The sequence below is a fragment of the Nerophis lumbriciformis genome, linkage group LG11, assembly GCF_033978685.3.
Source record: "Nerophis lumbriciformis linkage group LG11, RoL_Nlum_v2.1, whole genome shotgun sequence".
NCBI classification, from domain to species: domain Eukaryota; kingdom Metazoa; phylum Chordata; class Actinopteri; order Syngnathiformes; family Syngnathidae; genus Nerophis; species Nerophis lumbriciformis.
This window is the reverse complement of record NC_084558.2, coordinates 36075159-36102217: the sequence shown is the minus strand read 5'-3', so window position 1 is coordinate 36102217 and position 27059 is coordinate 36075159. Positions and strand designations below refer to the sequence as shown.

Below are 27059 nucleotides of genomic sequence, written 5' to 3'. Positions count from 1 at the left end.
CATGGCGTCAGATGGCCCCCGCGTGTGAGATTGCACCTTCCGGGCCTGAATAGGGCCGCTCACCTTGGAAAGAATAAAAAAATAAAAAAATGTGGGCCAGTTGCCATGGAAACACGGCAGCGGGGAATTAGGTGTATACTGCCTCTTTGTCATTAGAGCAGGCGTGTGTGTCATGCAACGGGGGCTCAAAAAGATGTGATAAGTACATGTTGGGAATACAAAAGGGAGCTGCATGGGTCGACATTCCCATTTTCCAGGAGGCAAACACGTGTAAACGACAACGTCGCCCTTTTTTCCCCCTCGCAGTCATAGTGACAAGTGCTGCGTGTCCAGGGGGAATTAATCAACACACATTCCCACTGGTTTTCATCTTCTTTCCCACTTTTGTGCAGAGCAAACAAGCAACCCGCAGAGGAGCTTCCCATCCTCACTCGTGCAAGGCTCCATTTTCCACTTCTCATTTCATGGGTGCCTCCCAGCTATGAGGCTTGAAAAGGCCTGTAATGGTCTTACGTGCATTCGGCGTCTTGCCTTTTCTCTCGGCCATTCACGGGAGCTTTGCCGTACTTCTGAGCTCTGATTCCCCTTCCTCCCAAAAAAAAGGCCCGTTTCAAAAAAAAAGAGGAAATTCCGATGGCGCGGCGGCGCTTGATTCGGAGCAGAGCGAGGTCACTTGGCTGACGCTAAAGGCAGTGACACTTCTTGACACCGGGGAGGACACGTCTTCGGAATAAAGTGCAGCTTGATGACTGCTGCGCTCTGCGAGGGACGTCGTCGGCAGGATTCGGATCGCAGGAAGCACTCAAAACAGTCGCCGTGTGTAGCGTCTCGAGTTAGGCTTGAACGGGTGCAGACAAGGCAAAAGACCTCCCAGGATGGTTTTCTAGCGTAAGTCACTAACCACGTTACTGCCTTTGTCCTGTTGACTTTGTCAATCAATCAATCAATCAATCAATGTTTACGTATATAGCCCTAAATCACAAGTGTCTCAAAGGGCTGCACAAGCCACAACGACATCCTCGGTTCAGAGCCCACATCAGGGCAAGGAAAAACTCAACCCAGTGGGATGACAATGAGAAACCTTGGAGAGGACCGCAGATGTGGGTGAACCCCCCCAACCCCTTCTAGGGGAGACCGGTGCAATGGTCGTCAAGTGGGTCTAGCATAATATTGTGAAAGTCCAGTTCATAGTGGATCTAACATAATAGTGAGAGTCCAGTCCATAGTGGGGCCAGCAGGAGACCACCCCGAGCGAAGACGGGTCAGCAGCGCAGAGATGTCCCCAACCGATGCACAGGCCACCCCGGGTCCCGACTCTGGAGAGACAGCACTTCATCCATGGCCACCGGACCTGTTCCCCCTCCTCCACAAGGGAGAGGGGGGCAGAGCAGAAAAGAAAAGAAGCGGCAGATCAACTGGTCTAAAAAGGGGGTCTTTTTATAGGCTAGAGTATACAAATGAGTTTTAAGATGGGACTTAAATGCTTCTACTGAGGTAGCACCTCTAACTGTGCTATGGAGGGCATTCCATAGTACTGGAGCCCCAATAGAAAACGCTCTATAGCCCGCAGACTTTTTTTTGGGCTCTGGGAATCACTAATAAGCCGGAGTTCGTTGAACGCAGATTTCTTGCCGGGACATATGGTACAATACAATCGGCAAGATAGGATGGAGCTAGACCGTGTATTATTTTATACGTAAGTAGTAAAACCTTAAAGTCACATCTGACTTTGCAATTTGCACAAAATCTCACAGCCTTGAATACAAGTTTGGAGTAAAAGTAAGGTGCTGTATGGATTGGGAGCGTTGCAACGTTATATTTTACATTTTTCTTGAAAAATGTATTAGCCATTTTTAACCATATTTTGCATGACATTGCCCTGAATACACACTGTTAGAAGTGTTTTTGGCTTTTAGTCAAGAGGACTGCCAGGTTCAAACACTGATGACATCTATTAAACAAGACAAGAAACAAGGAATTAAATTTAGCTCAATGAGGAGAAACGCGTAGACACACTGTACCCTTGTACAGTGTCTCAACACGCTCTGACGAAAGATTGTACGTCTCCTCTTTTATTTGGACTTTCTCTGATTACAGCTGTTTCTAAGGGAGGGGGGTCATAAACAGCCATCGCCTTTGGTTACAGAACAGTTCAAAGAAAAGGTCGTAAACAGTTCACAGAAAAGGTCGTAAACAGTTCACAGAAAAGGTCGTAAAACAGTTAAAAGAAGAGGTCCCTGTAGGGAAGTCAGGTCCTGCTTCCTCTTCGCTTTGTAGTTCTTGAGTCAAGACAATATCTTTCTGTTGATTACAATACATGAAAGAAACAGAACACCTTCATGTTGCTTCCCATCCTACACAGTGGAGTTTTACAAGCCTTCTTCTTGATAGGTTCAAAGACAGCTTTTGTCTGCTCGCCGGGAACTCAATGAAACACAAAGCTTTTTGATAACTTACATACAAATATTCTAACAAGGACTATTGTTGTCATGTTGACTGGAACGGTACAAAGGGAAAAGGAGACGGCACAAAGGTTAGCTTGCAGCGTGTTTATTAAAATATATAAATGAAGTGTGTGACTAGTCCAAATGTATAAGGCGTGACTCTGTGTAGCGATTATATATGGAGTGTTACCGGGTGGTGTTGAAGGTGCGTGTTGAGATCGGTGCGGAAGTCCAGATAGGGCAAGGCAGGAGGTCAGGGGCTGGAGCGAGGCGTCATTGTCCGGGGGCAGGCGTGAGGTCGAGATCCAGGTAGGCAGCAGGGAGTCCAGAAGGGATCCGGGGAGACGAGACACACATCTCGAATCCAGGGGATGACAAAGGTCTGCTGGATGACAACACAGGACAAGACACAATGAGCACAATGGAGGGGAATCACTAAGAGCGAGGAAGCACATGAGCAAGGAAGCTAGAGACGTGTAAGGCTTACTGTACATGTACAAGTAGCTACGTTCTGGCACTGGAACGCAGGACGCGCTGGCTTATGAAGGCAGGAGTATAAAACATTTTTTCAGTTATTTCACCTTTTTATGTTAGGTACATAACTCCACATGTGTTCATTCATAGTTTTGATGCCTTCAGTGACAATCTACAATGTAAATAGTCATGAAAATAAGGAAAACGCATTGAATGAGGAGAAGGTGTGTCCAAACTTTTGGCCTGTGCTGTATATTTAAGTGGGAACTGATTGTTCTTATTTATTTTACCCATCATACACAATCCTAATGTGAGACAGCAGTTCATCGTAATTGTGCATTCTAAAGAGTATACAACTGTTAGAAAGAGGTAGCTACCAATACAGGAAATGGGATTACACCTAACTTTTGGCCTGTACTGTATATATTTATACATTTGTCACAGCAAGATGTTCACCATAACTCAACCCGCTAACCTGACAATTGTTTTAATACAAATATTATTATTATTATAATTTCTTCAACATTTTATTAATGAAGCCCTCAGTCTCTGGTTGGCTGAAACTGCCAAAGAGATCCACGTTCTTCTCTATTGTTGCTTGTAGGATCACCCAGCCGCTTTGTGACCTTCAGTCTCTGGTGCTGATGTGCAAAAACCTTGACAAGAAGCTCCGCCCGAATTCGCTAATTCCCCGTCACACGCACATGGCGGGTCGGTCCGTCCATGCGGCGGCTGGTCCGTACGGAGTGATTATCCCACATCAGTTAGCACATGCTACCTCCTGCTCCAGACCATGACATTTACCGACAGCAGCAACGGTGGCTTTATGTTAATGCGGACTGGGGGAGAGTGTGTGTGTTGCTCGTAGGACTCGACCCCAACGCTAATGCATGACAAATTCCTCCACTTTTGCATTCCCTCCCCAGTCACAGCTGCTTTGCGTCACTGTGGAAATTCAATGGACTGTATTTTCTCCCTCCGCAGAGAGCGGTGACACCTACCAGAGGCAGGTGTTGTCCATCTTCAGCATCGCCTCGGGGATCTGTCTTCTCGGAGTGGCGTGCATGGCTCTCTACCGCCGCAACAAGTAAGCGACCGCCCCAGCCTCACCTTCTACCACCTGAGTTCCAGTGAGCCGCAGGGGGTGTGAGAGTGGCTTATACTTTTCATGAAATTCTAAATAATGGAGGACGCAGATCGGCTCTTGAAGCCAAAATCGGTCAGTAGGCATTTGGGATTCTCATGGAAGATTTATCTGGAAGGTTACTGTTGGCTCTGCAGATACGCAGCAGCAGAGAAGAAGCCAATTCACAAAATACAGAAGGCTTGATCTACTACCATACAAAAACCACTCGCTTGTGCAAACTATCAAATTGCGTGTGATCGACTAAGACTAGGGATGTCCGATAATGGCTTTTTGCCGATATTCCGATATTGTCCAACTCTTAATTACCGATACAAATATATACAGTTGTGGAATTAACCATACTTGCCAACCTTGAGACCTCCGATTTCGGGAGGTGGGGGGTGGGGGCGTGGTTGGGGGCGTGGTTAAGAGGGGAGGAGTATATTGACAGCTAGAATTCACCAAGTCAAGCATTCCATACACATATATATATATATATATATATATACATATATATATATATGTATATGTATGTGTGGGAAAAAAAATCACAAGACTATTTCATCTCTACAGGCCTGTTTCATGAGGGGGGGTTCCCTCAATCATCAGGAGATTCAATCATCAGGAAAAAATCTCCTGATGATTGAGGGAACCCCCCCTCATGAAACAGGCCTGTAGAGATGAAATAGTCTTGTGATTTTTTTTCCCACACATACATATATTGCGCTCTACTACGGTATCGAGCACTATTTTTTGGATAACCTTATTAAGACATATATATATATATGTATATATATATATATGTATATATATATGTATATATATATATATATATATATATATATATATATATATATATCAGGAAAAGGGAATAAGCGGTAGAAAATGGATGGATGGAGTGACGTGCGGTGAGGTTCATGGCTGGTGAGGCACTGACTTCATCACAGTCAGATTTACAAACATATGAACCCTAAAGAGTATCTTATTCACCATTTGATTGGCAGCAGTTAACGGGTTATGTTTAAAAGCTCATACCAGCATTCTTCAGTCTGCAGGTGTACCTAATGTTGTGGCCCTGCAGTCATTCACAACTCCTCCAACACGAACATTATTGTTTTTGCACTTTTTGGCTTCTTATGAAATAACTTTTTTAAATAGATTCAATCTTGCACGTGGAAAGTTTAAGTGTGGGCTTTAGTTGATATAACACTCCCGTCAGGGGTTGCATTCTACGCCGGGGGTGCAGGAGGCGGGACTACTGCGAGCCTCAGCCAGTGCGTCTTTTGCAGCCGTTTTATGATCGCTCAGCACAAGAAATACGTTACACACATACAGTTGTTGACAAAATACACTGTACATTATATACCTCAGCTAACTAAACTATGGAAATGTATAATATAATTCATATAGCAATACGGTCTCACTGCACAGCAGGCAAGCAGTTAGCCGAGTCCGCAATCCATGGTGAGGCACAACGCAGTGACGTGCCTCAACTTGCTGCTGATCACCGCACCGTCTCTTCTCAGTATTTGAACGGCAAATGTGAAAATTCAGCAATTTTAAATAAAAATAATCTAAAACTGGTGAAGTTAAATGGAAAATAACTTTATAGTATAATCACTGGATACATATAACAATTTAATTAAAAAAAAATATTTTTAATTTTTTTTTCTTTCCATGATGGCAGGTGAAACCCACTTGTGTTCTACTGACCTCTAGTGACTGCTGATATATATATATATATATATATATATATATATATATATATATATATATATATATATATATATATATACACACATCCTGAAAATATGCAAACAAAACTGTGTTTAGATAATTGATACTTCAAACTTGCATAAATAAATCTTAATATAACATAACTTGGCTTCTGAGAGCTTCCAAATGTAATAAGGAGTCAGAAAAAATACAAATAAAAATACAATTAATTTTGATGTTTTTAGCAAAATATAGTAAAAATGTTTTTTTTTTTTTTTTTTAATTAACAAATATATTTATTTGTAGGTAAGATAAACATAGTAATACAATTTATCTCTAGTCTGGATGATTTAGTTCTTGTCACCCTGTTGTACTCCCGTCATGAAAAAAGGCTGTCCTCACTCAGGTCTGCATGGAGCTGGAGGGGGCGTGGCCTCCAGCTCCGGCTAAAAACCGGGAGATTTTCGGGAGAATATTTGTCCCGGGAGGTTTTCGGGGAGAGGCGCTGAATTTCGGGAGTCTCCCGGAAAATTCGGGAGGGTTGGCAAGTATGGAATTAACACATTATTATGTCTAATTTGGACAACCAGGTATGGTGAAGATAAGGTCCTTTTTAAAAAAATGAATACAATAAAATAAGATAAATAAATTAAAAACATTTTCTTGAATAAAAAAGAAAGTAAAACAATATAAAAACAGTTACATAGAAACTAGTAATGAATGAAAATGAGTAAAATTAACTGTTAAAGGTTAGTACTATTAGTGGACCAGCAGCACGCACAATCATGTGTGCTTACGGACTGTATAACTTGTAGACTATATTGATATATAATGTAGGAACCAGAATATTAATAACAGAAAGAAACAAACCTTTTGTGTGAATGAGTGTGAATGAGTGTAAATGCGGGAGGGAGTTTTTTTTTGGCTTAGTGTAGTAATTGTAAGTGTATCTTGTGTTTTTTATGTTGATTTAATAAAAAATAAAAAAAATAAAAACCCGATACCGATAATAAAAAAAACTGATACTGATATTTTACGATATTACATTTTAAAGCATTTATCGGCCGATAATATCGGCCTGACATCTCTAACTAAGACTGTATGTGCAATTGACAAGTGGCCCAGACCGCCTTATTTAGATTGTGCATGTACTACAGTGGTTCTCAAATGGGGGTACACGTACCCATGGGGGTACTTGAAGGTATGCCAAGGGGTACGTGACATTTTTTTTAAATATTCTAAAAATAGCAACAATTCAAAAATCCTTTATAAATATATTTATTGAATAATACTTCAACAAAATAGGAATGTAAGTTCATAAACTGAACATCAAATCAAGTAGGCTATTCCATTCATTACAGTGCAACAATGCAATATTCAGTGTTGACAGCTAGATTTTTTGTGGACATGTTCCATAAATATTGATGTTAAAGATTTATTTTTTTGTGAAGAAATGTTTAGAATTTATGAATCCAGATGGATCTCTATTACAATCCCCAAAGAGGGCACTTTAAGTTGATGATTACTTCTATGTGTAGAAATCTTTATTTATAATTGAATCACTTGTTTATTTTTCAACAAGTTTTTAGTTATTTTTATATCTTTTTTTCCAAATAGTTCAAGAAAGACCACTACAAATGAGCAATATTTTGCACTGTTATACAATTTAATAAATCAGAAACTGATGACATAGTGTTGTATTTTACTTCTTTATCTCTTTTTTTCAACCAAAAATGCTTTGCTCCGATTAGGGGGTACTTGAATTAAAAAAATGTTCTAAAGGGGGTACATCACTGAAAAAAGGTTGAGAACCACTGACGTACTATATGGGGTATCACCGTGGAGACACTCAATCATGTACTGCACATTCATGTTATCATGCTCCTTACTACCTGTGGCAATTTGCTGTTTTCAAACCAACAGCAGACATGTACCACTTTTTATGGGCATTTTAGAAGCAGTCCTGTGTTGCACCTACAACGGAAACCAGCACTGACTGCGAATGTGAAGAAGAATATGCAAGAAAATGCATGTTGCAATATTTTTTTCAAATTGGAAATATGTTAATAATATCTTCTATATGTCATTAAAACAAAACACAAACACATCAATTGAATTTGACTTACCACAACACAATTCATTCTCTGATCATATTACAGAAAAAAGCAGTGCGGATCATTCACAACGTGGGTTATTTAGAACATACTCATAATCTGTTTATGCAATCAAAGTTGCTCAAATTGGATGACCTTGTTAAATATAATACATTAATAAGATTATATAAAGCATTTAACAAATTATTGCCGCCTAATCTACAACATTTTTTTATAAGACGAGTGCAGGCTCATAACTTGAGAGGCTTTGGATATTTCTTATTGCCGAGAGCTCAAACCACTCATAAATGTTTTTGTGTGTCTGTATGCGGAGTAAAACTATGGAACAAACTGGACCTACAACACAAGCAATGCCAAACTATTAATCGATTTAAACTATTATACAAACATGGGGTCTGGTTTAAATATAGAGATGAGGGTCTTTAATTTGACCTGCTGTTGTACTCTGTCTCAAAGTGTTAACATGTGCTCAATGTTTCCTTACCATTATTGCTATGTTGTCTATTACCATTGTTGGTATATTAATTATTCCTACATTGTTGATACAAATTATTGTTACAATGTAATAATTATTGTTACCTGTGGTAATGCCACTATGATACAACATTTGTATTACAATCCTTAAACAAAGTAACAGTGAAACTCACTGAATGGAGAACTGGGGGTGGGATTAAATAAATTATCTTCTTCCTACTCCCTTTCAGGCAAAATTGGACAATCATGCATTACATACTGTACATTACCTTTTGCACTATATTAATTTATATTATTATGGTTTTTTTTAATGTCATTGCCTGAAATAAATAAATAAATGAAAAAAATGAAAAATTTATTTATTTTAAGCAGCTCTTTAAAGCTGGGGTACTTAAGTTATATTCTTTAACTAAAAAAAAAAATCATATTAGCATTATACAGTATACACAATATACACTATATTGCCAAAAGTATTTGGCCACCCATCCAAATGATCAGAATCAGGTGTCCAAATCACTTGGCCCAGCCACAGGTGTATAAAATCAAGCACTTAGGCATGGAGACTGTTTTTACAAACATTTGGGAAAGAATGGGCCGCTCTCAGTGATTTCCAGCGTGGAACTGTCATAGGATGCCACCTGTGTAACAAATCCAGTCGTGAAATTTCCTCGCTCCTAAATATTCCAAAGTCAACTGTTGGCTTTATTATAAGGAAATGGAAGAGTTTGGGAACAACAGCAACTCAGCCACCAAGTGGTAGGCCACGTAAACTGACAGAGAGGGGTCAGCGCATAGTGCAAAGACTTTCTGCACAGTCAGTTGCTACAGAGCTCCAAACTTCATGTGACCTTCCAATTAGCCCACGTAGCCTTCGTCGTAAAAGACCTCAACGGTGGAGTGGGCGGATGATGGTCACAAAGGCGGAAGAAGGCTGCAGCAAAGATGGGCCTCCAATTGTCTTGGTCTCCATGCCATTGGACTCTGGCCTTCTCTTTGCCAAGGACAGTGTGGTGGCTGTCTGTGCACCAGTCTCCCCACTTTAAAAGATTCCACGCACAGGCGTTCTCCTGAAGGCAGTCCCACCAACAGGAGGACAATCATAATCGTTTCAAGTGATCGCAGATGAAGCCCACGTACAGTACGCAGATAACTTCATGGAATAGGATTCCATGGCCGAGCAGCTGAATCCAAGCCATACATCACCAAGTCCAATGCCAAGCGTTGGATGCAGTGGTGTAAAGCATGTCACCACTGGATTCTACAGCAATGGAGACGCGTTCTCTGGACGAGTCTGGGTTTGGAGGTTGCCAGGAGAACGGTACATTTCGGTGAAATTTGGTGGAGGAGGAATTATGGTGTGGGGTTGTTTTTCAGGAGTTAGGCTTGGCTCCTTAGTTCCAGTGAAAGGAACTTTGAATGCTCCAGGATACCAAAATATTTTGGACAATTCCATGCTCCCAACTTTGTGGGAACAGTTTGGAGCGGGCCCCTTCTTCTTCCAACATGACTGTGCACCAGTGAACAAAGCAAGGTCCATAAAGACATGGATGACAGAGTCTGGTGTGGATGAACTTGACTGGCCTGCACAGAGTTCTGACCTGAACATCTTTGGGATGAATTAGAACGGAGACTGAGAGCCAGACCTTCTCAACCAACATCAGTGTGTGACCTCACCAATGCGCTTTTGGAAGAATGGTGGAAAATTCCTATAAACACACTCCGCAACCTTGTGGACAGCCTTTCCAGAAGAGTTGAAGCTGTAATAGCTGCAAAAGGTGGACCGACATCATATTGAACCCTATGGGCATACTTGCCAACCCTCCCGAATTTTCCGTGAGACTCCCGAAATTCAGCGCCTCTCCCAAAAACCTCCCGGGACAAATATTCTCCCGAAAATCTCCCGATTTTCAGCCGGAGCTGGAGGCCACGCCCCCTCCAGCTCAATGCGGACCTGAGTGAGGACAGCCTTTTCTTTATGATGGGAGGACAACAGGGTGACAAGAACTAAATCATCCAGACTAGAGATAAATTGTATTATTATGTTTATGTTACCTAAAAATGAATATATTTATTAATTTAAAAAAAAATAAAAAATAAAAAATTACTATATTTTGCTAAAAACATCAACATTAATTGTATTTTTGTTTGTATTTTTTCTGACTCCTTATTACATCCAGCCATAGAATTATACATTAAAATAAACATATTTGACATCATTAATTTTAAATGATCATAATAGTTCATTTAAAATGACCATATTTAATTATTAAAATAATTGCTTGTTTATCAACAACTTTAGCATTTTATTCATTACATTTTGAAGCTCTCAGAAGCCAAGTTATGTTATATTCCTTAAGATTTATTTATGCAAGTTTGAAGTATCAATTATCTAAACACAGTTTTGTTTGCATATTTTCAGGATGTAGATATATATATATATATATATATATATATATATATATATATATATATATATATATATATATATATATATATATATATATATATATATATATATATATGTATATACTGTATATATATATGTATGAAATACTTGACTTGGTGAATTCTAGCTGTCAATATACTCCTCCCCTCTTAACCACGCCCCTGTCCCACCCCTGACCACGCATCCACCCCCCCACCTCCCGAAATCAGAGGTCTCAAGGTTGGCAAGTATGCCTATGGGTTAGGAATGGGATGGCACTTCAAGTTCATATGTGAGTCAAGGCAGGTGGCCAAATACTTTTGGAAATATGGTGTATATATATATATATATATATATATATATATATATATATATATATATATATATATATATATATATATATATAGTAATCATTTCTGAAAAAAATGTAGGTCTGTGTGCTGTTTGTGCCTTACAAATAAGTATTTTAGTAAATAAAACCCCGGAAGACAAAATAATTTGTCTTGTGGCGGTCAACCCCTACAGATCCAAGCACAGGATTTAGAGAAGGGAGGGGTGAGCAGAGCCCACGAAGGAGCCTCCTCATTGGCTAACGCGATACATAGTGAAGCGTGTGCACGGTGCAAACTTGTTTGCAGTAAAGCATGGCTGCCGAACTCCCACCTGGAAAGATCGCAATACCTGCGTCGTGCCTTTACAGCATATACTGCTTAAAAACCCAAAAAGAGGAAGACATGAAAGACGCTGAACGGCCAAAAAACCAAAAGAGACAAAACTCGAATAAATATTGGTCCGGTGTATTCAAGATGGAGGGCATTGTGTGCCAGTCTTGGACTAACTTTTTTGACCCGCCAGTCAGGAGATCTAATGTTCCGTTTTCCTATATTTTGTGTGTATCCTTTTGCGTGGCGACGTGAGTTACCGAGAGTAACACAGTTTTTGTTCCGTGTATTGTAAGCAGAGATAGTTTGTGGTTTTTGCATTTCGATTTTTGCTAAATCTTTGTATAATATATGGCGACACTACAGCTTAGCAACATTAATGAGTATTTCATAATTGCAGTAAATTAAAACACACACCTGTGACAATGACATTTATTTTCTGCAACAAAATACAAACTAGAGCAGGGGTCGGCAACCCAAAATGTTGAAAGAGCCATATTGGACCAAAAATACAAAAAACAAATCTGTCTGGAGCCGCAAAAAATGAAAAGCCTTATATAAGTCTTATAATGAAGGCAACACATGACGTAAGTGTCTATATCAGCTATGATAGCCTACTATCAAAGTGACTATGTGTCGCAGGCTGAAGCAAATCTTCGTTGACAGAAATGTTGAAATTCAATATTTATTCTACACATTTTTACAACATTAGAAACCATTAGTAAATCAGAGGGTGAGATAAGTCATGGAAATTACTGGCATTTAATGGCTAAAGGTATAGATCTGTGTGTCCAAGTTAAAGGAAACGTCATGCTTTCTTCTTTTATTGGATTTATAATAATCTTTAGCAAGCTCGGTAATGTTTGCTGTGGTCTGGAACAACATGGCACACAAACAACTATCTGAAATGCAGCCAATATTACATACAGATGATGTGTCATGAGACATGCTAAACTAAATTATATACAAAGAGGATAAAAGTAAAGGATTTTAAATCAGCGCAAATATACCTACAAATGAGGCAAAATGATGCAATATGTGCATACAGCTAGCCTAAATAGCATGTTAGCATTGACCAAATATGCCTGATTCGCACTCCAACAAGTCAATAACATCAACAAAGCGCACTTTTGTGCATTCACGCACAGCATGAAACTTTTGGTGGACAAAATGAGACAAAGAAGGAGTGGAAGATTTTACATGTAAACAAACTGTTGCATCACAGTCCTCCACACTATGGTGAGTTCAAGAACCGCCAAAATTAGTAGGACAAAACGATGTTCACCAAATACAAGCATAAACACAAATTTAGTAAACAGTGGGCTTTCTAACAATTGGGAAGATTTGTGTCATGTTTGTCCTCAAACAAAAAACATACTAAAACAAAAAAAAATATCTTTACCCCATCTTTTTCCATTTTCAATCCTTTTTTAAAAAATGCTCCAGAGAGCCACTAGGGCGGCACTAAAGAGCTGCATGCGGCTCGAGAGCCGCGAGTTGCTGACCCCCGAACTAGGGGATCAGACTGGTGTTCAAAATGTATTTTGATACTTTTTGATACTTTTTTAAATAAAGGGGACCACAAAAAAATTGCATTATTGGCTTTATTTTAACAAAAAATCTTAGTGTACATGAAACATATGTTTCTTATTGCAAGTTTGTCCTTAAATAGTGAACATACTAGACAACTTGTCTTTTAGTAGTAAGTAAGCAAACAAAGACTCCTAATTAGTCTGCTGACGTATGCAGTAACATATTGTGTCATTTATCATTCTATTATTTTGTCAACATTATTAGGACAAGTGGTAGAAAATGAATTATTAATCTATTTGTTAATTTACTGTTAATATCTGCTTACTTTCTCTTTTAACATGTTCTATCTACACTTCTGTTAAAATGTAATAATCACTTATTCTTCTGTTGTTTGGATACTTTACATTAGTTTTGGATGATACCACAAATTTGGGTATCAACCCGATACCAAGTCGTTACAGGATCATACATTGGTCATATTCAAAGTCCTCATGTGTCCAGGGACATATTTCCTGAGTTTATCAACATAATATAAATTTTTAACGAAAAGAAAGTGCTTTGAACGAAAGAAACAACTGTTCTAAATGTGTCCACTGGATGTCACATTAGCAATTCTGTTAGGCAAGCAAACAGTTTATACCGGGCCAAGCAAGAGGTACACAGTAAAGGGTGACTGTGGCTCCTCCTCTTCGACCCACATGAAACTTAAAACCTGCCGTTTTATGTCTTCTGCTTCGAACACATTGTCATTTGGCACCCTCTTGCCCCAAAATGTCTCTGTCAAATACAAGAAATGTGAACTTCACCCTTTTGAATAGTTTTTTTTTTTACCTCCGTTTCTTACGGTTTGTTGAGTTAGCACTGGATTGATACGTGGACATGACAAAGGAGGTATTTGATACCTAGAAGGTTAACATGTTGTGTTTTGGTTCAATCCCAGAATGACTGACTTTGTCATGTCTGTGTGATCATGTTTTGTTTTAGTCATGTTCGGTTTTGTTTTTGGACTTTTTGTGCACTTTTGTTTGTTTGTCACCATAGCAACCATTAGTTTTCACCTGTCACGTCACGCACCTGTTTCACGTTTTGAGTCACGCACCTGTTTTCACTAATCATGTCACTAGTATTTAAGTTCATTGTTTTCAGTTTGTCGTTCTGGCGACATCCGGATTCATACCCCTGTAACACTCTTACCTCTGCGCACTTCATAGTCCATGCCAAGTAAGTTTTTTTTAATTTTTTTATTAATGCCACAGTTAGTATTTTGTTTAATTGTTCACAGTTTCTGCCTATGTGCAAGTTTTGTTTTCAATAGCCTAGTTTTGTACCTCAGCCATTGTGCGCGCTTTTCGTTTGTTCCTTTTTGATATATAGTGTTAAAATAAATCATGTATTCACCATCACGCCATGTCTGGTCCAAATCACTTGCACCTTGGGAGAACAAACCACGCCACAGTCCCAGTCGTGACGGACTTAATCCTGGCTGTGTAGATTCACTGAGACCAAGTCTAAGCTCATTGCGTTTTTCAAACTGCACCAATTTCCTCAGAATTTTCAACAAATTTGAAATGTCTTGTCCAGATGGCCAAAGTAAAACAAAGAAAACAACCTGAAGTTGTCTTTATTTTTAAGTTATCATGCCATGATTTTACCATTCCGGCCCACTTGGGAATAGACTTTCTTCCTTGCGGCCACTGAGCTGAAATGAGTTTGCCACCCAAGCTCTAAATGGATTGCTCTCCTTATTCTGCTCCAAAAAGAGACGCAACCCCCACTTTTAGATCAGCCTTGCGTGTGCTATCAAGTTTCCACGTGTTTTAGTACACACAAACGTTTAGTCGATCAAGCCCAGAGAGTTCAAACCTCAAGTTGAGTGAAGACGTTTGTAAAAAGTACTCGCGGTTTGAACCACGCAGCCACACTTTCCCAAACTGGCTGTCAGGACCCAAATGGGCCACAGGTCACCAGTTGTCCAAAGAAAATGCTATTTATGAATTTCATGTAAATTACTATCTACTGTTTTTTATTGTTAAATAATGTACAGTAGTGTTGAAATACACAATACATTTTACTACATTGAGCAACACAATTTGGAAAAATTCAGCTAATGTTAATATGTAGTTATGGATGTATTACTAACTATAACAATAATGTAATTTTAAGAATACAGTACTGTATTGAGCATGGTGGAACAGGGGTTAGGATGGGTTCGATCCTGGGCTCGGGATCTTTCTGTGTGGAGTTTGCATGTTCTCCCCGTGACTGTGTGGGTTCCCTCCGGGTTCCCAATTCCAAAGACATGCACCTGGGGATAGGTTGATTGGCAACACTAAATGGTCCCTAGTGTGTGAATGTGAGTGTGAATGTTGTCTGTCTGTCTGTGTTGGCCCTGTGATGAGGTGGTGACTTGTCCAGGGTGTACAGCTGGGATAGGCTCCACCACCCCCTGTGACCTCGAAAAAGACAAGCGGTAGAAAATGGATGGATGGATGCATACAATTGTTAGAAAAAAAATTCATAAATGTATTTCTACCTCTAATATAGGCTGATGTTATTTCTAGAACCATTATACAATCATTGTATCTTAGCCTGAGTGAGACAACCTAAAATGTTCAAAATGAAAAATTTTAAGGCGCATTTTAGCTCCTTTCTTTCCGCTACATGTGAAGGCCTGCTGAGTTCTTCCCTTTAGATTCAACTGTGATTGAATGAAATATTAATTGATTCCTAAAACTTTTGGATTAAATCTTAATTTGTCATTAAAAGTTCATCATAGCAAAAACACGCGCACACGCACACCGGGCCGGTACATCGTTGCATACTTAACACTTCCTGACTAAACGGGCCTGGCAGGAAGACGACACGAGTTCAAATGGTGAAGAAGTGCAGTTCTTCACTGGGGGAACTGCGTCATGGACTTCCAGAGTAACAGACCACAGACTGTCAGGATCCATCACCCTCAGCACTGGCGCCCCTCAGAGCTGTGTGCCGAGCCCCCTCCTTTTCACGCTACTGACCAATGAATGCTCTGCTGAAGACCACAGCAGTCATATTGTGACGTTTACGGACAACACAGCAGTAGTGGGACATATCGCAGAGTACAATGAGGAGGTAGAACATCTGGTGCAAAAGCTACAACCTTTGCATCCTTTTAAAAAAGACCAAGGGGATGGTGGTGGTCTTCAGGAAGGTCAGACACCCACATTCTACTCTGCACATTGGATGAGCAGCTGTGGAAGTGGTCTCCAGCTTCAGGTATCTTGGAGTTCATCTATCCTGGAGCCACGTCTGGACTAGGGAGCTCCATCCTTACAGATGGAGGGTTGAGAACACCCTCAGCACCAGCATAACGGTGTGGCACAGCTGAAGAGAGAAACAGAATCAAATCATTGTTTGAGAACAGGTTCACAAACTAGGAATTTTCCTGGTGCAATCGTGCAACATAAAACACATATAACACAGATTTGGTAATAAAAATGAGCTGTAACTGAGCTATCAGATCTTGTTATTGTTCATGTGCCTGATGGCCGAGGGGAAAAAAACTGTTCAGGTGGCGGTAGGTGTGGGTCTGGATGGACCGTAGTCTCCTGCCTGAGGGGAGAGGGGAGAATAGTTTGTGTCCAGGGTGAGAAGAGTCAGCTGTGATCCGACCCACACGCCTCCTGGTCCTTCAGGAGAACAGGTCCTGGAGGGATGGGAGCTTGCAGCCAATCACCTTCTCAGCAGCCCGTACGATGCGCTGCAGTCGATGCTTATCCTGGACTGTGGCGCCGGGGAACCACACGGTGATGGAGGAAGTGAGGATGGACTCGATGATGGCTGAGTAAAACTGCACCAGCATCTCGGTCGGCACCTTAAGTTTCCTCAGCTGCCGCAGGAAGTACATCCTCTGCTGGGCCTTCTTGATGAGGGAGCTGATGTTCGGCTCCCACTTGAGGTCCTGGGTGATGGTGGTGCCCAAGAAACGGAAGGAGTCCACAATGGAGACGGGGGTGGGAGAGTCATTCAGGGTGAGGAGGGATGGTGGGGGAGGGAGGCGCCTCTGAGTTAAAATTGGTGAAAGCTGCTCGGAAGATCGTGGGGAGCATTCTTCCCACCACCACAGACGTCTTGGTCAGCAGATGCAGAAGGAGGATCTCGTCCACCCTGAACACCCTTTTTTTTTCGATTCCCCCGCACACAGCATCCGGAGTAAGACCACCAGACCGAGAAACAGCTTCTTACCGGAAGCTGTTGGACTGTTGAACTCTGATGGTGTCGTGTAGCAATGGATACTGTCGGAGGCAGATATTTACATATATCCAAATTTAAGTCTTACTTCTTTTATTTCATAATCATATTACAAAACAGCTAGTGTTTTTCTTCCAATTGTGGTCTTTTGGTTGTCTGCAAAAACTGTGTGCTTAACCTTGAGTGAGGAATGTAAGAAAGAGAGATACTCCTTTCTCTTATCTAGCCTTATGTCCAGGTGCGGAGGATAATGGGCATGTGTTTTGGCTGGAGGGACATGACTGCAAGGGTGGGAGAGAGAGAGACTTAAGAGGGGAGAGGGATTTTCGGGGGGGGGGGGGCAGACCATCTTGGTGGCGCGATTGAATGTTCTATGCTGGACTGGTCTCAATGTATATGCAAAGCTTTGCAAATATATTACAAAATACCTATTCTGTCTGTGGTGGTTTTTCTACTCAGCTTTAAGTGTTGTAAAGAGCTTGGGAGCGACTTGTGACTTGAATTCCCTGGGAGGAACAACTGGTCCAAACGCAACAATACCAATATTCCACACCGCACAAGAAACGCCGGACTTGCACACGTGTCCCAACTGTGCTGATCTGGGATTTGATTCAGTTTGCTGTCTTTGTTTTCAAATTCTATTTGCACTACCGGATCACTATTTGTTTTATTTTTCAATTTATTCTATTTATAATCTATTTCTATTAACCCTCTCCCAGTCTATTACCAAACTGTGGTACGTGGGCTCCATGTAGTGCGGGGTTCAGCAAGCCGCGGCTCTAGAGCCGCATGCGGCTCGTTAGCGCTGCCCTAGTGGTTCCCTGGACCTCTTTCAGAGATGTGTGAAAAGTGAAAAAGATGGGAATAAATATATACATTTTTTGTTTTAATATATTTTCTGTAGGAGAACAAATATGACACAAACCTTCCTAATTGTTAGAAATATCGCTGTTTATGTTATACATGCTTCACTGATGCATCATTTTGTCCTACTAATTTCAGCGATTCTTGAACTCATCGTAGTTGTACAACTTTCTCCGATGCTGCCACAGAAAGACGTGTTTTATACCGCTCCTTCTTTGTCTCATTTTGTCCACCAAACGTTTTATGTTGTGCGTGAATGCACAAAGGTGAACTTTGTTGATTTGCTGGTATATTTGGTCAATCAATGACTGCAAGCTAATCGATGCTAACATGCTGTTTAGTCTAGCTTTGTGTACATATTGCATTATTATGCCTCGTATGTAGCTATATTTGAGCTGATTTAATTTCCTCTGTGCATTTACTTTATATGTGCATGTCTCCTGACACATTATATGTATGTAATATTGGCTGCATTTCTCATAGTTGTTTGTGTGCCATGTTGTTCCAGACCACAGCAAACGTTACCGAGCTTGCAAAGATTGTAATAAATCCATAAAAAGAAGACAGCCTGGCATTTACTTAAACTTGGACACACACATCTATACCTTTGGCCATTCTGAGCCAGTAATTTCCAGAAGTTATCTTATCTTGTCAGAAGCCTCCATTTTACTAATGATTTCCAATGTTGCAAAAATGTGTAGAATAAAAATGAAAATACAACATTTCTGTCAACAAAGATTTGCGTCAGCCTTTGATAGTTGGCTACTATAGCTAACGTATTTTTCGGACTATAAGTCGCAGTTTTTTTCATAGTTTGGCCGGGGGTGCGACTTATACTCAGGAGCGACTTATGTGAGAAATTATTAACACATTACCGTAAAATATCGAATAATATTAATTAGCTCATTCACGTAAGAGACTAGACGTATAAGATTTCATGGGATTTAGCGATTAGAACTGACAGATTGTTTGGTAAACGTATAGCATGTTATAGTTATTTGAATGACTCTTAACCATAATATGTTACGTTAACACATACTTGCCAACCTTGAGACCTCCGATTTCGGAAGGTGGGGGTTGGGGGCGGGGTCGGGGGTGGGGCAGGACGTGGTTGGGGGCGTGGTTAAGAGGGGAGGAGTATATTGACAGCTAGAATTCACCAAGTCAAGTATTTCATACACACACACACACACACACACATATATATATATATATATATATATATATATATATATATCCTGAAAATATGCAAACAAAACTGTGTTTAGATAATTGATACTTCAAACTTGCATAAATAAATATTAAGGAATATAACATAACTTGGCTTCTGAGAGCTTCAAAATGTAATGAATAAAATGCTAAAGTTGTTGATAAACAAGCAATTATTTTAATAATTAAATATGGTCATTTTAAATGAATTATTATGATAATTTAAAATTAATTATTTCAAATATGTTTATTATAATGTATAATTCTAATGCCTGGATGTAATAAGGAGTCAGAAAAAATACAAATAAAAATACAATTGATTTGAATGTTTTTAGCAAAGTATAGTAAAAATATATTTAGTTTTTCTTTTTTTTTAATTCCATCCATCCATCCATCCATTTTCTACCGCTTATTCCCTTTGGGGTCGCGGGGGGCGCTGGAGCCTATCTCAGCTACAATCGGGCGGAAGGCGGGGTACACCCTGGACAAGTCGCCACCTCATCGCAGGGCCAACACAGATAGACAGACAACATTCACACTCACATCCACACACTAGGGCCAATTTAGTGTAGCCAATCACCTTATCCCCAGGTGCATGTCTTTGGAGGTGGGAGGAAGCCGGAGTACCCGGAGGGAACCCACGCAGTCACGGGGAGAACATGCAAACTCCACACAGAAAGATCCCGAGCCCGGGATTGAACCCAAGACTACTCAGGACCTTCGTATTGTGAGGTAGATGCACTAACCCCTCTGCCACCATATATTTATTTTTAGGTAAGATAAACATAATAATACAATTTATCTCTAGTCTGGATGATTTAGTTCTTGTCACCCTGTTGTCCTCCCGTCGTGAAAAAAGGCTGTCCTCACTCAGGTCCGCATGGAGCTGGAGGGGGCGTGGCCTCCAGCTCCGGCTGAAAATCGGGAGATTTTCGGGAGAATATTTGTCCCGGGAGGTTTTCGGGAGAGGCGCTGAATTTCGGGAGTCTCCCGGAAAATTCGGGAGGGTTGGCAAGTATGCGTTAACATACCAGGCACGTTCTCAGTTGGTTATTTATGCGTCAAAGTATGTTCACTATTCTTTATTTATTTTAAATTGGCTTTCAAATGTCTATTCTTGGTGTTGGGTTTTATCAAAGAAATTTCCCCAAAAAATGCGACTTATACTCCAGTGCGACTTATAAATGTTTTTTTCCTTCTTTATTATGCATTTTCAGCGGGTGCGACTTATACTTCGGTGCGACTTATACTCCGAAAAATACGGTAATATAGACACTTGCATCATGTGTTTCCTTCATTATAACATTTATCTAAATCTTTTAATTTTTGGTGGCTCCAGGCAGATTTTTATTTTTTTATTTTTGGTCCAATACGGCTCTTTCAACATTTTGGGTTGCCGACCCCAGCACTAGTGGTCCGCCAAAGTATCACTTGATTAAGGATTCAATGTAATGTTACAGTTGCAAAATGTTTTTTTTATATATTTGTTAAATAAAACCTCTGCCTTGTATTTTAATGAATACTTAGACCTTCTATGCTACTGTATTTCAATGTTGGTCATTATGGTGTTACCTGGAGAGCCAAGTGTTTTCTGAGGTGGTACTTGGTGAGAAAAGTTTGAACACCTATGCTCTTTTCTATTTAAATTATTATGTACACACTGTCGTTCTGCTGGTACTCGTTGAGATAAATCTGGCACTTTGTATACTAAATTTAGTGCGACAATAAAGTTCCTTGAATCTTTGAATTTATTTTTATTTTTTTCTTTATTTTTTAAAACACAACCAGGACATGTTGGAGTCATTTTTTCAACTCATTAGCCTCATTTGTAATCCATCCAAATGGTGTTGTAGATCTTGAATTGAACAGGAGATTAAATCCTGTGTGTTACTGACTGGCTTTTCTACTTTCATTACAGCAACTCTCCCGGTCATGCTGACCGTGTCAGAGCTCCACTGCACAGAAAATGAAAGCCCCCCCGCACCCTGTTCTTATTGATAAAGACACATTTAATTAAGACCATTTGTAAGATGGATTGACTCGCCCTCTCCTTTGCAAAATGCCATTAATTCCCTTTGTGTACATTCCTTTTCTTTCTGCATCTGTGCATGTGAGTTATCAAGCAGTAATATCCATTAGTAGCCATTAACACACTCGCATGTTCTTACTAGTACAATGGAAGCTGCTGTGAGGTCCAACAAAAGCCTTACAATCACATTTTCCCCCAAAGGTGATAATAGGAACAGTCGTTCTGAGTTTTGAATAGGTCACACAAATGTGAAGAGAAGTTAACCACTCAAAGATGTAAACTTTTTACTATGTACACGAAAGCCCTATTCCTCTCAAATATTGTTCACAAATGTGTCTAAATCTGTGTTAGTGAGCATTTCTTCTTTGCCAAGATAAGCCATCCTACCTCACAGGTGTGGCATATCAACATGCTGATTAAACAGCATGATTATTGCACAGGTGTGCCTTAGGCTGCCCACAACAAAAGGCCACTCTGAAATGTGCAGTTTTTTTTCACAGTGCACAATGCCACAGATGTCACAAGTTTTGAGGGAGCGTGCAGTTGGCATGCTGACTGCAGGAATGTCCACCAGAGCTGTTGCCCGTGAATTGAATGTTCATTTCTCTACTAAAGGCTTTTCAGAGAATTTGGCAGTACAGCCAACTGGCCTCACAACCGCAGACCACGTGTAACCACGCCAGCCCAGGACCTCCACATCCAACAGGTGTACCTCCATGATTATCTGAGACCAGCCACCCGGACAGCTGCTGCAACAATTGGTTTGCATTAGAGATGATAAATGCGTTAAAATCTAATATCTGAAATTATCGGTATCGTTTTTTTTTTTTATTATCGGTATCGTTTTTTTTTTGTTTGTTTGTTTTTTTAATTAAATCAACATAAAAAACACGGGATACACTTACAATTAGTGCACCAACCCAAAAAACCTTCCTCCCCCATTTACACTCATTCACACTCATTCACACAAAAGGGTTGTTTCTTTCTGTTATTAATATTCTGGTTTATTATTTTTTACATGATTGTGCGTGCTGCTGGTCCACTAATAGTACTAACATTTAACAGTTAATTTTACTCATTTTCATTAATTACTAGTTTCAATGTAACTGTTTTTATATTGTTTTACTTTCTTTTTTATTCAAGAAAATGTTTTTAATTTATGTTATTTTATTTTATTTTATTATTTTTTTTTAAAGTACCTTATCTTAACCATACCTGGTTGTCCAAATTAGGCATAATAATGTGTTAATTCCCCGACTGTATATATACATCGGTTGGTATCGGTTGATATCGGTATCGGTAATTAAAGAGTTGGACAATATTGGAATATCGGATATCGGCAAAAGCCATTATCGGACATCCCTAGTTTGCATAACCAAATAATTTTTGCACAAACTGTGAGAAACCGCCTCAGGGAAGCTCATCCGCATGCTCGTCGTCCTCATCGGGGTCTCGACCTGACTGCAGTTTTTTATCGTAACCGACTTGAGTGGGCAAATGATCACATTCGATGGCGTCCGGCACATTGGAGAGGTGTTCTCTTCTCGGATGAATCCCGGTTTTCACTGTTCAGGGCAGATGGCAGACGTGTGGGAGAGCTGTTTGCTGATGTCAACATTGTGAATGGAGTGGCCCATGGTGTGGGTGGGGTTATGGTATGGGCAGGCGTATGTTATGGACAACTAACGCAAGTGCATTTTTTGACAATGCACAGCCCCATGTTGGAAAGATCTGTACACAATTCCTAGAAGCTGAAAACATCCAAGTTTTTGCATGGCCAGCATACTCACCGGACATGTCACCCATTGGGCATGTTTGGGATGCTGTGGATCGGCGAACACGACAGAGTGTTCCACTTCCTGCCAATATCCAGCAACTTGGCACAGCCATTGAAGAGGAGTGGACCAACATTCCACAGGCCACAATTCATCATCATCGGCGGTCACTCGAACAAGTATGACGATCCTCCTGGTAGGGGTGTATCCCTTTTATGGAGGATGCCTGTGCGTGACTTTGTTTAACTTGGGGAGACTGATGCACAGACAGTCACCACACGACCCTTGACAGAATCGGGTCAGGGTCCAGTGGCATGGAGTCCAAGACGACTGGGGACCCTTTTCTGCTGCAGCCATACTTGTCAACCTTGAGACCTCCGATTTCGGGAGGTGGGGGTGGGGGGGGGGAGTGGTCGGGGGGGGGGGGTTAAGAGGGGAGGAGTATATTTACAGCTAGAATTCACCAAGTCAAGTATTTCATATATATATGTATAAGAAATACCCGAGTATTTCATACATATATATATATATATATATATATATATATATATATATATATATAGTATAGCAGTTGTGCACTGCACTCTCTAAAAGCCCTAGATGTTATTGTCACATATGCATGTACAGTAGATGGCAGTATTGTCCTGTTTAAGAGTGTCACAACATTGCTGTTTACGGCAGAAGAACTGCTTTACGGTAGACGAAAACGTGACTGCTGTTGTTGTGTGTTGTTACCGCGCTGGGAGGACGTTAATGAAACTGCCTAAAAATAAACCCACATAAGAAACCAAGAACTCGCCCTCGATCATTCTACAGTTATAATGTGATTGGGCAGGCACGCTGTTTATATTGTGGGAAAGCGGACGTGAGAACAGGCTGGCCGCTGTCAACACGTCACTCAGGTCCGCATGGAGCTGGAGAGGGCGTGGCCTCCAGCTCCGCCTGAATTTCGGGAGATTTTCAGGAGAAAATTTGTCCCGGGAGGTTTTCGGGAGAGGCGCTGAATTTCGGGAGTCTCCCGGAAAATCCGGGAGGGTTGGCAAGTATGGCTGCAGCCTTCTTCCGCCATCCCAGCCGTTGTGGTAGTTCTTAAATCTACCATCTTCCGCGTGCTCCGCCGTTGAGGTCTTCACCGTATCCCTGGCTAGGGGGCAGTCAGGTACTAGGCCTTTGCCAAGGGCCACCTGGGGTAACAGTAGTAAAGGGGTTAACCTCCTAGTGCCCCAAGACCCCATAGAGGAGCCTCCACTGCCGGATGCACTTTAACGTCATGCCCAGGGCACAATTAACAACCTGATCGACTCTATGTGAAGGAGATGTGTTGCACTGCGGGAGGCAAATGGTGGTCACACCAGATACTGACAGCTTTTTTGACCCCGCCAGACCCCCAGTGAAGCAAAACTGCACATTTCGGAGTGGCCTTTTATTGTGGGCAGCCTCAGGCACACCTGTGCAATAATCATGCTGTTTAATTAGCATCTTTATATGCCACACCTGTGAGGTAGGATGGATTATTTTAGCAAAGAAAAAATGCTCACTAACACAGATTTAGACAGATTTGTGAATAATATATGAGAGAAATAGTAAAAGTTTTAGATCTTTGACTTCAACTCATGAAAAATGGGAGCAAAAACAAAAGTGTTTATGTTTGTGTTCAGTATATTATTATAATGAGAATGAATTACACTGTTCCCACGTGGTCCTGTATTTGACTCCTTGTAGTGTTAATGTTGTTTCTCTTATTCCTGCCTCTGCACTTATCAATAGGAGACGGCGAGAAAAACTCCAAGCCCACTTTTCCGAAAGTCGCACCTTGAGGGACGGCAGCGTCAACGCAGCTGGCCTGATGTCCAGATCTACCACAAGAACTCAATACAGCGTCCAAAAGGCAAGTACTCACCCGCTCTTTGTTTAGTTTTGTGTTCTTTTCATCTTCTCTATGGCCTCATACTCCTTAAAAAAAATGTTTCTTTAACTGATAACTGATGACATCATATGAAGATGGAAAATGTCAACATCCCGAGCTCCCAAATGCCAGTTGTTCATAAAAACTAATGCTAAATGGCATTTAGCTTGTGACTCTGCATTATTCACAATGATTGCATAATGTATCTGCAGCCAGTGTTTTTTTTTTGAAAAGTTGGGAACACTAACAAATTAAACAATATGCTGCTGCAGAATGGGACAGTTTGCAAAGAGATGAAGTCATTTGATTGAATTATGCATTCCCGGAATTAGAAAAAACAACAAACGAGGACATCTGAAAGCAATTTGTGCCCAGCCAAATAATTACATATCCCAAGTTTTGGAGATCATTTGTGTTGAAAAACTATCTTTCGTTAAACAACCAATTGAAACGTGGAACGTTTAATGACATTGTTTATGGTGTACATGTGTGGCGCCCCCTATGTGTGGTTGTCTTAATCCTCCAAAAAGACGCTAGCATATATTCCAAACATGTTTTTCTTAACGTCAGCCATGTTTTTCAACCAATTATGCTCCAATTTTACACACGTTCAAATGTTTGATGATTTGGCAAAACACCCTAAAATTACAGTTGGTTATGTTGCGTACAAGACATAAAAAAAATAATGACTTATTATAGGAGCCTAAATGTTGTTTAAGTTAATTTACATTTTATGGAAGGTGCTTTATGTTTATTCAGCCAAAAGGGGACTATTTACTTTATTTGAATAATACGAAAATGTATATATTGCATGCTTACAATAATTATAAGGTACACTTAATTTGTAATTATTTCATTTGTCTAAATAATTTGATGATGTTCTATTTTATACTGCTTTAATACAGTGAAGATTACGTAACTGTTTAATTGCATATATGGCGGAAGGATCTGTGGACACAATGTATTATGGGTAATGGCAGTCAGTTATGGGGGAATCGAGCCACACTGTTTTTTGACCTTACTCTTACTTTTTCTAGCTCTTTCTTACTGTAACAAACTCGCTTCATTTTGCCATTCATTTTTTCCCACATCGTTATTGTTTTACGTTTTTGAATGATTAAGTTCACAAGTAAACGATACAAAATGAACAGGAGCGTCTGGAGTTTTGTTTGTTGTCGCCGCAGCAAGCGGAGCAGGAGAAAGTAGAGGAGCGTCAAGCTAAGGCTTCAATAGGAATCTACACTTATAGTTACTTTAACAAAAAAGTAACTGAATTACTAACGGAACTACTCTTTAATACATATAAATAATAACTAAGGAAAGTAGTTCACGCGTTACTTGAAAAAAAAATTATATTCAAATGTCTGACACATGCATGTTGAGAGATGTTTCATGAGAGCAGAGTGCGTGTGTTCCTTTAAAAGGATTTGCCTGTTGCTAAGTGATGTGTGACGTCAGCATTTTAGCTTAGCTGTGTTTGTTAGCTTAGCAACGGCGGTTTGCCTGGCAGTGACGGCAGCTCCGTTGAATCTTTTCGCCAAATTGTGTTAGCGATAGCTAATAAAGATATTGAATATGCTTCGAAATCTGTCTTTTTGTCTTATCTACAAATAATATTATAGGATTTCAAGCTTGTCATTTCAGTCATTGATTTGTTGTTCATTATCATACTTGCCAACCCTCCCGGATTTTCCGGGAGACTCCCGAAATTCAGCGCCTCTCCCGAAAACCTCCCGGGACAAATTTTCTCCCGAAAATCTCCCGAAATTCATGCGGACCTGAGTGACGTGTCGACAGCCTGTTTTCACGTCCGCTTTCCCACAATATAAACAGCGTGCCTGCCCAATCACGTTATAACTGTAGAATGATCGAGGGCGAGTTCTTGGTTTCTTATGTGGGTTTATTGTTAGGCAGTTTCATTAACGTCCTCCCAGCGTGGCAACAACACACAACAACAGCAGTCACATTTTCGTCTACCGTAAAGCAGTTCGTCTGCCGTAAACAGCAATGTTGTGACACTCTTAAACAGGACAATACTGCCATCTACTGTACATGCATATGTGACAATAACATCTACG

The 27059-nt window shown here is 40.4% G+C and overlaps 1 protein-coding gene across 4 annotated transcripts in view; it reads left to right on the top strand.

The window, feature by feature from the left end:
- Window positions 1-27059, top strand: part of nrg3b (neuregulin 3b) — a 591304-nt gene that overhangs the window by 507677 nt on the left and 56568 nt on the right. For all 4 annotated transcript variants that reach the window (XM_061966725.2, XM_061966726.2, XM_061966727.2 and 1 more), the window contains 2 exons: window positions 3903-4005; window positions 24843-24963. In XM_061966725.2, coding sequence (XP_061822709.2) covers window positions 3903-4005; window positions 24843-24963 — 224 coding nt within the window. The remainder of the gene's footprint in view (window positions 1-3902; window positions 4006-24842; window positions 24964-27059) is intronic.